General features: G+C 42.0%; 1 protein-coding gene across 1 annotated transcript; it reads left to right on the top strand.

The window, feature by feature from the left end:
- The first annotated feature begins 26 nt into the window (after positions 1-26).
- LOC119658496 (chromosome-associated kinesin KIF4) lies at positions 27-14063 on the top strand. The gene is made up of 8 exons (XM_038065958.1): positions 27-273; positions 336-561; positions 10456-10900; positions 10960-11111; positions 11167-13253; positions 13318-13416; positions 13522-13778; positions 13841-14063. Exons 2-8 carry the CDS (start codon positions 336-338, stop codon positions 13920-13922), a joined length of 3348 nt encoding a protein of 1115 aa, XP_037921886.1. The 5' UTR covers positions 27-273; the 3' UTR covers positions 13923-14063.
- Positions 14064-14485: the final 422 nt, after the last annotated feature.

Genomic DNA, 14485 nt, shown 5'->3' with positions numbered 1-14485 from the left:
CGTAGAGCAATCACCAAATCCAAACGATTGTTGCTTATTTTTTTGTTTGTACTTTTAACAGAAATCGTTATACTTATTTTTAGAAAAAGTTGAAAGTCATAATCTAGCTAGGACTGTTTTTATATTTTAATATAACCGAAAGGTGCTATAGTTTGAAGTGAAGTGTTCACCTGGCCCTGGACGAATTGAATTTGGCGGTAACCGGCCGGTCGGGAGGTGCTAGTAAGTTCGTTGTAGTTTGTGCGAACGCAGGCGACTTAACGAACTAGAATTGTGAGTAGATGTTAAGTTTTCGCAACGAATTCGAATGTTCTAATGTTTCTTACAATTTTTAGATGTCGGATATTGATAGTGTGCGGGTCGCTGTGAGAATCAGGCCCCTCGTTAAGTCTGAACTCGACAGAGGTTGCCAAAGCATCATCGATAAAGTTCCCAATGAGCCTCAAGTTGTTTTCAAAAACAATGACAGTTACACATTCAACTTTGTTTATGCACCGGAGGTCACCCAAGAATTCATTTACACGGATTCGGTTCAGGCGATGATAGAGAGGCTTTTCAAAGGTAAGTTAACGATGTTAATGGCAAGTCCTGCGGAACCAGCTTGTTTCCGACGCAAGTCCCAACTTTGCTCGTTGATGTGATTTGCGCCAAAGCTGCATTCATTGATATTTATTTGTTAGTTATTGACTGGCTGCAAGAGTAATTTTTTTTGAAGAAGTTTAAGGGGAAATTGAGGATAAATTGGAAGAGAACTTAAATATTCAGTTGTATAGCCTATAACGATCTTTTTTCGCAGATGGATCTTATTACCACTTCATATTTCAATTATAATTAATTTGGCAATTTCCGGTAGATTAGTTTGATACATGACATAGAATGTGTCAGTCTTAAAAAGAGCATTGTCCTTCGGATCATTGCCTCCAAAAATCTCTGTCTGCTGACTTCCTATCTCGTTCATAATCTTTTTTGTGGTGTGTTGCCTTCTCCGGGATCGTGCGTACTTTATACGCTCCACAATGCCTGTCCGCTGCAGCTGCGGAGTTTGAATAGAATGAATACAACTGCGTTGTCAAAGGCGACCAACAAGTCCGTTGGACCTGATTCTTTGATTCAATCCCTCCTCTACCAAGGGACCTACCAATCTAACAAGTATGTGCCGCAACTCTAGACACTTAAAGATGTTAATGACATAATCAGGTGCCTTTTTCATAGTCCAATTTTCACATCGAAATAGTAAGACATGTCTGATGATAGCCCTGTGTATGTAGAATTTTCTTTTCCTGTATACACTTTGTCTTTTCAAATTCAGGAGAGTCGAGTAAAAATCTTAATTTGTCAGGCTTATTCGCAGTCGAAATGCGTCTGCTTGCCTGCCGTCCCCCGTATTATCATGTTTTGTCGTGTGGGCGTCAATTATCTTGCATGGGTATTCGATTTTGTTTTGGTTTCGTTGACTCTTAGTTCAACTTATTGTGAGGCTTCAGATTTTGAAAAGTTACTTTGGCTTCGTGTATTGAACGTGTTGTGATGTTAATATCATCCGCGAATCCTATTTTTTTGGGTAGGGAGGCGAAATGCAATTACGCACAAAGTGTCGAACTCCTGTCTCTGACAGACTATCGGCTAAAACACCCCCTGGCGCGTCTACTGACTATAATTCCGAACCGTTTGACAGATTACCTCAGGCCAGGTCTATTCAATGTAGGAGCAAAACCCCGTGGATTCAGGGAGTTTCAGTTTCCTGACATTACTCCTATCCATCTCTCTTTTTTTCGCCTTAAGAATGTCTTGAGTGTAACGTACCACTCGTCTCCACGTGGCCACGCCCTTCCACCGGGAGATGATGGTGCTCCCATCTTTTGCAGAAGAAAAAGGTGTGGCAAGCATCATCCAGTCGGGTGCTCGTGGTTTTCCGATTGTGTGCAGGTAAGATTGAAAATGCCCATGTCCGCTGAGCAGCTGGTTTAGATAATAGTCAATCTCACCGTGCTTTAGATTGAACCAAGGCTGCACGTCTTTTATGATATGCGCGGTCCATTTGCCTCTCAATTCTCTTTTCCAAGATTGCTGCCAGGCGTAGGGAGTACAGGCTCCCTTCACAAACGACAGCTTTTTTATTTCCGCCGCCTTTTCTGAGGTATATAAGACTCCGGTCGGCAGCATGGAGAGCGATCGGAATATCTCCCGCTATTACAATTATTGCTAGCTCCGAGAGGGTATAATAGGCGGACACAACCCGTAGAATCCCTAGTCTTTGAATTTGCGCTAGGCGCTTGCGGTACACTTCCTTACCGAGGGAATCAGCACATACTTAGGAATGGAGTAGGACGGACTAAACTGCGTTTATCAGCAAGCGACGCCTGCTAGATAAGTGACCTATGACACTGGGCATCAGCCGGCAAATTGCAAACATTCTAGCCGCAGCCTTATTTGCGGTCTTGCGAATCTGTTCGAAAAAGCTCATCTCCGTGCTTGTTATTGTGCGGAGGTACTTGACCCGCGGCTTCGACAAGACCATTGTTTCACCAATTGAATAGAGAGGACTGTGGGAACCCTCTCCTTGGTCAGCACAACGACTTCAGTTTTCTTCAAAGCTAAGGAGAGTCCATGTTCAGTCATCCACTTGCTTACTCGCCGCGCCATTATTCCCAGTGTGAGCCATCCATCTGCTTACTCCGCGCATCACCATTCCCAGTGTGCCCGGAGCTTGCTCAACCGTGCGTGCGGTAACCAGTGCCGCAAAATCATCCGCGTATCCGACCAGATGTGATTCATCAGGCATCTGGAGTCGTAGAAGACTATCATATAAGGCGTTCCAAAGTTCCGGACTAAGGATAGATCCTCGAGCCGGCCATGATGTTACCTTCATTTTGCGCTGTCTGTCGTTCGCTGTTTCTATAGAACATGGTGAACGATGAGCACCGAGGTTTTTGGTAACCAGTTTATATCCGCCCTGTGGCTCTCTGTTGAAGTCGCTGATTAGTTCCTGCCAGCAGCGTGCCTTCTGCTTGTTGATTTCATGGCGAATTTCCTTTTTCCCACGCCTATACTTTGCGGATCTAAGCGTCATTTCGTCTTGGTCTTTTGCACGCTGAGCAATCTGCAGAAGTCTGAGGCATTTCCTTCGTAGTGAAAGTTACGTTAGGGTTATTGCCCTCGCAGCCACGGCATCGGAATGTTGGAGTGCTACCAGTATTTAGAACAATTGGCCCTGTCCTGGTGGCCATCTCCAAAATCTGGGTGTGTCGAGAATCTGTGAGGCATTCCCCATTGGAGGGCTCCGGCGTTAAAGTCTCTTCTGACAAGAATTCTCTCTTCGGTGTTTCTAATCTCGTCCTCCGAAGCTGCGAAAAGCTTACATAGATTCTTTCGATGTGAGGTAAACGCTGAAAAATGTCGCTTTCGCGCAACGAACCCAAACGAAGCCATCTTCTCCATCATGGGCCCGCACTCGTAAGTTAACCATATCTCTCACCCAAATGGCAGTAGTGTCGGCATACCACAATGGTGGGCTCCTATCTCAACACTGTTCGCTGAGGAACAACAAATCAGGTATTCTTCCTTGCACCATCTGCCCCATCAGGGGCAGGATGTGGATCACGGTGCTTGACTTTTCACTTTTTGTAATTCTTCTTTGAAGACCTGGAAACGCCCTGAACTGGGAATATGACCCACATTTTTCTGCAGACCGTGGCCCTTGCAAAGGACACAGCACTTTGCCGACTCATAAGTCTTCGCTGGTTCGCCACATTTGTAACACAAAGTGCTTCTGCCTTCCCCCTCACAAGTCCCTGCTATGTCCGTATGCCAAGCACTTAAAACAGCGGGTTGGAACTGCCCTTCGCCTTATCGCCAAATATCTACCCAATCTTTATTTTTCCGCAATGGAGAAATTGGCTCGCTGCCTCCTCAGGAATAGTGACAATCGCCAATTTGTTGATGTGACTCCCGCCTTAAGGTTGCTCAAATCTGGGTAATCCCTTTTTATCGCTTCCTTCACCTCCTCTGCATTAGTGATACAATTCAGATCCCTTATTTCAAGGGTGGACATGGATTCTAGGCTGGAAATCACTGTTTTTGTACCTAGAATGCTCTGGACTGTTTCACAGAACGTACTCTTCTTATAAGTATTCGACCCAAGCTCGACAAGTATATTGCCGGTTCGAGTTGGCCGGATAGACTTAAAATCTACCCCAGCGTCTTCTGGTTTGACGTTGTTGTGGACTATTAAGCTTAGATTGTTTTTGCTGATTTTTCTCCATTTTTCGACGCGTGGTTACTCCCTCGCTTCTTGCTGCGTGCTCGTCGGCAGATCCACGCTATTTTCCCTTCGCCTCCTTTTGTCGATTGTTTGTTCCCCCTTCGTTGGGCTGATAGCATTGCGTTTTGTGTAACTAGGTGTTGAACTAGCGATGTGCTTTTTCCTCAGCTCCCCTTCGGCTGTCTTCTAGCAGTTTCGCTGGTGTGCAATAAGGTGCAGTAGTTCTTCCATCTCCATTATGCCACTTTTGACATTCATGAAGATATTTTGCTGGACGATGTTAGCAGCCTTCATTTTCCGTAGGACCACCCCGGACTTTTTGAGTAGCTTTTCTTCCTCTACCCTTGTCTCTTCGATGAGATGACTTAAATTTCCGCCTCGTTGGGGAGTTTGTGACCCTTTTTTTCCCAACAAAGAAGTGTCATGCAGCTCGTAGTTTGCCATCTTTTCTCGTGGCCCCTTTTCCGATCTAGAATTGGATGACGTCTCTCCTTTTTGGCCGCCAGAACTCTAGCCTCTATGGTGTCTGCCTTTTTGATTTCCAGTCGCTTTCGCCGGGGTTTCTAGCTTTTCAGTAGGTGAACGTTGTAACTTGGCGCTTTTTGCAAAGGGATTTATGGTGAAATCTCTCATTTTAGCTGGCAGAAGAGGTGAGCGTTGTGAATTGTTGCTCCTTCTAAAAATTGCAGCTATTGTCGGTTGTGTCGTCGTGTTTATTGTTGCTGTTGTCATTTTAATTTGGGTCGCAGCTGCAAGCCGCTATCTCCACTGGAAAGTGTTGTCGTCTTAAATGATCCCCGTGATTGTCTATGCGAGTAGGGAGGTCACGCGTTGGTTGACACAAATCCTTATGGAAGTTTCTGTTCAGAGCCGGGATCAGGCGTTAGTCAGGAGTTCATCTCAACTGAGCCTGCACTGGCAACGTAATGGTGTCATAGCTTTGAACGTATTTGCAACTCTGCCAAGGATATCATGGTATGTAACAACATCTGTAAACGACGTTTATAAAAAAAAAATCCGCCGGGCTCCCTACATATTGGAGTGGTTGCTATTCATGTTATTCAGATGATTTTGTATCCTCATTAATAACGTAATTCAAGAATTGACTGGCTCAGGGTGGTCGATTTCAGACTCCCAAGAAGTTCCGTTGCATGCCTCGATTCCATTCAGTTCATTACTTCTTGCCGTGGTGTTGTTAGCCGGATTTTCTCCAAATGTCAGTCCTTGCGGAAGTGCTGAGAAAATTCTTCCGTTGATATCTGCTCAAAATATTCTTGCACTCTGACGCAACTCGCTGCTCGTCGGCAAGTTACCTTTTTGTCATTAACGCAGCAAAAGTAGTCAATACAAGGGGGCATCCGCGTGGTGCCTTTTGCGTTACCGATACAAATCTCTCTCGATGTCCCGAGTGTCTAGTTTATAGTAAAGTTCTTTGTACTAGTGATAACGATCGTTTTCTTCGTTTCACTTTTCTCATTCATAGTTATTCGCCGAAACTTGTGACAGAGGCTTTTGCTTTCAGAAACCTTCATTGGCATATTGTTATTTTAGAGCCAAATATCGCGGTTGATGAAGCGCTTGTCGGCCTGGCATAGGTTGCTTTGTGGGTAGTTTTTTTCTGGGTAGGGAAATGAAATGCATTTACGGACAGAGTGCTCAACTCTTTTCCGAGGCAGATCAACGGCTAAATTCCTCTCATGTCGCTTCTAGGACACTAACTTGAAACAATTTACACATTATATTACACTAGACTTATTTAATTCAGGATCACATAATGTATGACTCAGGGAACTTCAACTATGCCGGTGTGGTTCCTTTGGATCTAAATCTTTTTTGATTTAAGGATGTTTTGTCTGCTACCATCTTTTCCACAAAAGGAATTACGCAATCAACCAACCGACCGTGATTTTCCGATTTTGTGCAGCTAAGACCAAAAATGCCCGTGCCTAGTGAGTAGCTGTGTCATTTAATAAGCAATCTCACTATGCTCCCGGCTGAACACTGGTTGTTCACTAGACTCTGAGTAATCCGGATATGTTAGACCCTTAATGATTCTAGAGTAGCAGTCGCTTAAGTCCATTTCATACTAAACTATGTATTAGATACAAGGTCATAAGCGCCAGAAAAATTGATAATACGCTCGACATACGTACATGCAATGAGTGTACCAAAACCTTTACTTACTTGCATCGATTGTCGTCTGTCGGCAAGGGTATGAGGTCACCCGTAATGATGATGAAGTCGTCAACAGTGTGGTTTGCGAAACATCGTTGGATAGTTGGGAAGTTGATGATTTTAAGAGGAGTGGTTTTGCGCACAGTCGAAAGTGTCAGATTTTCACCCACCTTCGGGGTTATTATTTTTATCTTGGATAAACTTACACCATCTTGGTAAAGTTGAAATTGCTACTAGGATATTAAAAAGGTCGTTAGGTGGTGTTCAGTCGTTTTGCCTATAATCAGGCGGTGGCAGAGAAAACTTTTCATCATTAGCAACGGCGGCGGGTATCCGCTTATATCTGCCTTAGAAAGGTACATTAGATGTTCTGGTCATGCCCCGAAGTCCACCAACTTCATATCCCTAATGTCTGTTTGGCATCTAAGCCTAGGGATCGCTCCATCTGGGGCGTGGTCTGCCACCTTCTGCTTCTACTATAGGTTGCCTATTGAGTTACGACTAGACGACGTGATATCACTTATAAATTTCATTGTCCTACAGGCTATGGAATTGTCCATTCTCCTTTAGGGGGCTAAAAATTCTTCGGAGGATTTTTCTCTTGAACGCCGCTAAGAGTTCGAAATATTTCTTACTAAGAACCCAAGTATCCGGGGAATACATGAGGACTAGGAGTACAATTGTCTTGTATAGTAAAACCTTTGACTCTATGATATGAGACATTTCGATCGGAACAGTTTTTGCGAAATATTGCAAAATAGGCTATGTTGACTATCGGTTGTGATTTTCGACACCACATAAAAGAAATTAACGGTCTCAAAGTTGTAGTCTCCTATAATAAAGATGGTTTCCAGTTGACCAGTGCTATTTAATGGTGTTGTTCCCGTTCTTGATATTGAATTTATCACCAGGTAGTTCGTCTTAACTTCATTAATGTAGAGCACAAGATCACACACCGTCCGCTCGATGTGAGTGAAGGCAATTTGAATATTTTGGGTATTTCTCATTATGTCGATATCATCATAATAGGCCAGCAGCTGGGTGGACTTAAAGAGGAGAATGACTTTCATTCACATCAGCATCGCGAATCATTTTTTTCAAGGCCAGGATGAAATCGATACATGATTGAGCAGCCGTAGAGAATAAATCTGATCTGTTGTTGATTTACCTGGAGTGGGGTTATCCGGCATCACTGGGATAGATAATGAATCATTGTCAATCAAGAAATAATGCGCTGTCCCACACCTTGAGTATAAGTTGATGAACCGCCTGGTATAGTTGGTCGTCTCTGTGTTTAACTATTTGGGATGTAATTCATTCGGCTCTCGGCGACTTATGATTCTTCTTATGAACTGCACGGATCGTTTTCTCCATGGTTGGTGGTGGGAGTATTTGTCTGTTTTCAGTTGGCGGTTCAAACTCGCTCATATTCTGGTTGTTGAGCAGTTATCAAAATATTCAACTTATCGCTCTAGCATGTTCATATTGTTCGAAATCAGATTTCTGTCCTTTTAGGATGAGTATCGAGGTGTGTGACTTCATTCCGCTGACCTGTTGGTAAAACTTGAGCGCCTGATCGGATTGCTTCTTGTACTTTTAGAGTTCATAGGCCGGTTGGTTCTCTGAGACTTCCTTTTTGCCGTCTGTCAAATCTTTCCTGCGCTCGATGTAGATTGTGATGAGTCTCTGTGCCGGACCGTGTTGTTTGAGATTGCTGTGTTGGTCGTTATGCAGCGTTCTTTCGTTCGAATAGTCGTTCGAATTTTTTTGCGGTTGGCCAAATATGTCTGGCCATAACAATGATAACGTTCTTCAGGTGGTTGTGAAGGTTGTCGCTACTCCATATCTAGGACATCTGATAGTCAATGCTGTTGCGCAAGTATTTTCCAATATATGGGCGTATTTCATGCGTTGCGCAAACGTTTTACGTTTTGTTGATGAATTTCAAACATGTGTGAAATATTTTGCTCAACGGAAACGTTTGCGCAACACGTTGTAGTGTGTATAGCCATGCGCAATATTCTTTCTTAGTCCGTTCTATTTCTACTAAAGACCAATAGCGGTCACTACTTGTTAAAAAGTTACAACGCCTTGAAAGGGGCCTTTTTTCCGTATCATAAATGAGCTTATTGGCAGGGTAATCATCGTTGCGATGTGCAAAGGGGGCGCCGCTTGCCCCTTTAGCCCCTCCCGATCCACACAGTTGCGGGGTTACCTACCCTACCGATAAGCTTATTTATGAAAATCGTTCCTTTTCCTGGTACCATAATCTTCCAATCTTCAAAAGTTATTAAAAGGGGGAACTTCTTCCTCCTACGTACCCTATCTTTTGCCTCCCCCTCCAGAGGTTGGGCTGGCAAATCAAATTTCACCTCGATGATATCAAAATACTTTCCATTTGCAGCGCCGTAACTTTTTTGGGGGTGTGACCGCCGCGATTTTTCAATTAGATTTTAGAGAGAGAACGTTTCGCTTCTCACTTCATACTCTCCTTTACTTTTGCGAGGATACGGTTCAAAATTAAACCCTAAGGTTTCGATATGAAAATGACCCTAATTTGGGCAGCCATGGCATTTAAGGGAGGAGAAAAGGGGAACCTTTCTCTTTCTTCTACATATCCCCTCATCCTGATCCCCTCACCAGGTAGGTTGGAAAATTCAAACTTAATACCAGATTTGAAATTATCCTCTAATAATTTTGGTAATCAAGAGAGGAAGGTAAATGTAATTCGTGAAATAGACTCTTATCTTTAGCCATTCTTTCATCACATTCTGGTAATATCGCCATGATCTAGAATGCACGCAATAACAATAGATGCAATAGCACTTGAGGACATGTTATCCGTCCCATTCACAACTTGTAAAGTTTGAAAAGAATTTTACTAAGTGCGTAGGGTGTGCAATTGCGCAATGCAACGTTGCGTATCCATTTGTTGTGTAGTTTGTTTGAGAGTGTATGGGCCTTTTGAGCGATGGCGGAGTTCAATTAACATACGGTCAATTTGGTTTCCTTTGTTGAATTCGTCGTGTTTGGGTCAGTCCTGTCCTCCTTATATGGTTGCCTTATCCCAGCCCCAACCTTGAAAACCAGTTGGCCCAGTTTGTCCGGTTTTTAGGAGTGAGTGGCCCGCCTTCGCCCTTTTCCGTCTGCAGTTTATCTTTCAGAAAGAATTCCTTGTGATCACCACGTGGAGGTGGAAATTGGTAGCAGAGTTATTGATATTGGTTTAACAGGCGTTTCCCAGGTTTTGTGCTCCATCGTTGGTACCAATCCACGCTTTGGCTCTGGGTCCTATACTATCCTTTGACTGCCGAATTTCATTTTATACACATTGGCGACTTTAAAATGAATTGGTTTGAACACTCTCTCAGGAAATGGAGACACTTATCTGAAATAGACTGTATGCTAATATTTGCCACTTAAGTGCCAAGCAAAGGGAAAAGTTAAATTAGTGTCTGGTAATCGGATGAACGATTTACGGTAAATTCGTTTGTTGTAATTGGGTTTAGAAGAAAGCCTGGATGGTAGTCAAATTTTGCAGAAAACGCTAATTTTCCTTTTTTAATCTGCTGCAGTTCTTTTGTTAGTTCCATTCCAACTGCCTTTTTATTTTTAACTTTAAGGACATATTTGTTGATGTAAGGTGAACGTATTGTCGAGATTTTTTAAACCAGATGGCGTCGAAACTAATGCATGAATATAACGGACCACGTAGTATGTTTCTGGTTGCACCAAAGTCGATAAATAGTTGGTACTTTGCGATAATCTGATCTGATGGTACGTTGGGCGACCAATTGAGATGGTGTCAAATTCACAATGTACACTAAGTATGCTTGCATTGCAATCAACGGCTGCAATAAATTGCGTATGGAAAAAAGCGAGAATGATGATCATGTTTTCATGTGTTCAAAGAAGGGTGCAATTAGTAGACATTTTGAATCTATTGTCTATTTGAATCCAGTTGACCAGATTTATTGTTTGATTAACTTTACTCAAATATCGTGTTCTTTACTTCTCAGGATACAATGTCACAATTTTGGCTTATGGCCAAACTGGTTCTGGCAAGACGCACACTATGGGTACTGCGTTCGATGGAAATTTCGGAACTGATACTGGTGTTATACCGAGAGCCATGTACGATATATTCAAACAAATCGCTAATATGACTGATCATGAATTTTCTGTGACATGTTCCTTTATGGAACTTTATCAGGAGCAATTGTATGATTTGTTATCGAATTCGCCGCGTGATCAATCAGTTGTAGATATCAGGGAAGACGGTCAAAAGGGAATCATTATTCCAGGACTAACTGAGATGCCTGTGAGTACAGCAAAGGAGACAACTGACTGCCTTATAAAGGGATCATCGGGTCGAGCTGTCGGTGCAACAGCTATGAATGCCCAATCGAGCCGCTCACATGCTATTTTCACTATAAATATTCAAATGATGAAAACTGGTGATGCGTATGTTTTGTGTCGTCATTTCTGGGACTGTACTTAATTGGCGTTTGTGTTTATTTCAGAAATTCCTCGACTAGTTCGAAATTTCATTTGGTTGATCTGGCTGGCTCGGAACGATCTAAGAAGACGAAGGCGACCGGTGATCGTTTCAAAGAAGGAGTTAAGATCAATCAAGGGCTATTGGCTCTTGGGAACGTGATATCAGCACTTGGAAGTAAATTGTTGTAAATTAAAAATTTGGCCTCATGTCATTTAATTATTCAAACCAGGTTCGCAAGGAAATGGTTACGTCGGCTATCGGGATTCAAAACTAACAAGGTTACTTCAAGACTCCCTTGGAGGGAACTCAGTAACTCTGATGATTGCATGTGTCAGTCCAGCAGATTATAATATGGACGAAACACTAAGTACTTTACGATATGCTGACAGGGCTAGGAAAATAAAGAATAAACCAATAGTGAATCAAGATCCTAAAGCGGCTGAAATAAATCGGTTGAATGCATTGGTTCAAAAATTGAGGCTCGATCTTCTGAGCAAAGGTGGCAGGGGGTCGGAGTCGGCATTGCCTTCACAAGATGTGGAGAATATGCAAAAAATGATCGATGATTTGAAAGAGAAGAATAAGAATTTACAACTTCAACTACAAGTAACTCTTCATGATGTGGCTGAAAGCGAAATGAGGGCAGTAGTTGCAGAGGCTGCTCATGACGATTTATATAACAAAGTCACAGAAGTTAATCAGCTAGTTATAGATCTTCATAAAAATTTCAATGAAGAAACCTGCCCCAATGAAGTCGTTGAATTCGCTAAGAAGTTCAGCGATATTTGTAAAGCCGTAGAGGATATAACTGGTGTGTTGGAACAGAATAAGGTGGAACTGCTGGATCACAAAAAATCGATGTCCAATGCTGGTAGTAGCCTGAACTTATTGGAAATTGAGGGTTCAATGGCGACAGATATGCAAAGAAAGATAGACTTGTACAATAAAAAGCAAATTGACTTGAAAAAAGAACTGCGAGAATTGGATAAACAGCTGGGATTGAAGGAGGCATTACATCAGCAATGCACGGCAAACCTAACGAAGATATTCACATACGAGGACAATTCTGAAATGTCTGAGGAAAAGCTTAAGGAATATGAAAACATGATTCAAATATTGGAAGCTGAGAAAGCTGAGTTAACGGGCAAGCTAAAGAGTATGAAAGGTAATCCTTCGGCGAAGTTGGCGGAAGAACGCAGGGTTAGGTTGCAGCAGCTGGAACAACAAATAGCTGAACTTCGTAAGAAAAACAAGCAACAGGCGAATATGATAAAGATCCGTGAGAAAGACTCGGAGAAGATTAATAACATGAATAGGGAAATCCGTGACATGAAGGCACAAAAAGTGGCGCTTGTTCGCGCAATGCGCACGGAAAGCGAAAACTTCCAGAAATGGAAGTTGAATCGCGAGAAAGAACTCATGCAACTTAAAGAGAAAGATCGTAAACGGCAAAATGAGATGATCAGAATGGAGTCCATGCATAGTAAAAAAGAAAATGTGTTGAAACGCAGAATGGCGGAACAAACGGCTGCATATAAACGTCTTAAAGAGCAATTTGATAGGCAGAAAGCGATTCAAGCTCAGCGGAAAAACGCAACGTCAGGGAAAATTGAACATAAACTTTCCTGGATTGATCAAGAGCTAGAGGTAATAATGTCTGTGATTGAGGCCAACCATTCCATAGAACAATTAATGGAAGATCGAGCGGCACTCACGGCTCGCCTACAGGAAATCAAAGATTCTAGCACGGGAGATGCGAATGACATTTCTTCGATCGAGGATGAGATACAAATGCGGAATGCTCAAATTAATGACCTTCAACAAAGAATCATATCATCTGATATTGAGTCGAAAATGAAGGCTATTGGTGAAGGAATGCAGAGCATGCCTGAAGCTCGCGCCGCTCTAAAACACCTTTTCAACACTATTGTGGAAATTCGGAAAGAGTATGCAGTGAAAGACATGAAACTGGAGGATTTGAAAATATCTTGTGAAATCGCAGAGGAGAAAATTGCCGAATTGAAGAATGATTTAGAAAAGAAGGAACAGAAGTATAAAGAAGAAATGTCCTCTATTGAGAAGGGCTATGAAGAAAAGGTGACTGTTCTTCTGAAGGAATTAAACGGTTGTCCTAGGACGAACACTGGAGAACCAATCGAAATGACTGAAAGTCAAAAGATCCAGCAGGAACAACTGGATAAAATGGAGGCAATGCGTGAAGAATTAGAACAATGGAAGAAGTTGTATAATGAGCTGGAGACACAGTTGAAGTTCAAGAAACCCATGAACAAACATTTAACAAAAGTAGAAGTTGTGGTAAGTGTTTTCCGGTTAAAGATAATTAGATATGAATTAATTTCTTTTTTACTTGCGTAAATAGGAAGATGAAATATTGGACAGTGCCGATGAGGAAGAAATGAATTTGGATGACTCCTTGACAGACCCAGACTGGCGCGGAACTCCATTGAAGCAAAGAAATGTAAGTAAAATATTTTATGAAAAAAGCTCTTTAGCTTTTTGAATTTAAGTTTTTTCCTTTTTTTGTACTGATTTCTAACAATTTTGATGTTTGTTTTACTTAAAGACCAACTCCCGAGGGGCTAAACGCAGTTCCGATGGATCGGTTCGTTGTAGTTGCAAAGGTAATTGCGCATCAAAACTATGCTCTTGTCGCAAAAATTCAAGCCAGTGTAGCGAAAACTGCAAATGCACAGCTATTTGCATAAATAAAATAAAGGAAGAAAGGTCGGTGGAAGAGGTCAACGGATCTATGAATGTATCAGATAACATTGGAAATGAGACAGTTGTACTCGAGAAGCATACCACTCCACAGAAATCATTGTAATTAACTTCAATAGGTTCCATTGGCTCGTTATTTTAATTGTATGAATTTTTCTTTTCAGCCTGTCCACCGAAAGCCTTATTGTCGATACGGATACTCCTTCATATCCATTTTCAAAAAAGAAGAGAAAACCGTTTTTCTAAGATAAATATTTTTATTGTAAATACCGTTGCTCTCCCTCCGGTGTCGTGTATTGTAGTGATTTCAATATGTTTCGTACTGTTGAGATTTAAGTTTAATTTGTATTTAGTTGTAACTTATTGCTCGTCCCTATATTTTATTGATATAAAAGAAGTTAGCTACAAAAAACATGATTTTTATTAGGACAAGGTGACCAGACATGGTACTATTACAGAATGTAAAACATTAGTTTCAGTGCAGTCATTGGACTGCTGAATATTCCATAATAGAAGTTATCTCCTTTGGTAAAAGTTTGAGATGCCAAGAAGAGGTGGGAGTCACATGGGTCATGCCTCGTTGTCCACTGAAAGAGGGCGTAGAACGAGAATTTGATTCGTTTAATCACATTTTTCGGGTTAACGAAATGCTCGGTTCCATGTGCGCGGTGAGTGTTAGCGAAATAACCTAAACATTTCAGTAATTCATAATGTATGAAGTGTTTTTGAATTAGATCCTAGGATTGGAGGTAGCGTGACCACCAGGGCAACGTCCCTGGTGCGTATTAAGACAGATTCTGTTATCCCGC

This window comes from Hermetia illucens, chromosome 5, assembly GCF_905115235.1.
Source record: "Hermetia illucens chromosome 5, iHerIll2.2.curated.20191125, whole genome shotgun sequence".
Taxonomy (NCBI): domain Eukaryota; kingdom Metazoa; phylum Arthropoda; class Insecta; order Diptera; family Stratiomyidae; genus Hermetia; species Hermetia illucens.
Note: the sequence above shows the minus strand (reverse complement) of the source record. Positions and strands in the feature narration are given on the sequence as shown.

Excerpts from the sequence above, each read along its gene's own strand:
- LOC119658496 (XM_038065958.1), top strand. The coding sequence starts at position 336 with ATGTCGGATATTGATAGTGTGCGGGTCGCTGTGAGAATCAGGCCCCTC. Across the intron at positions 562-10,455 it reads GATAGAGAGGCTTTTCAAAG|GATACAATGTCACAATTTTG; the intron begins GTAAGTTAACGA and ends TTTACTTCTCAG. Across the intron at positions 13,254-13,317 it reads TAACAAAAGTAGAAGTTGTG|GAAGATGAAATATTGGACAG; the intron begins GTAAGTGTTTTC and ends TTGCGTAAATAG.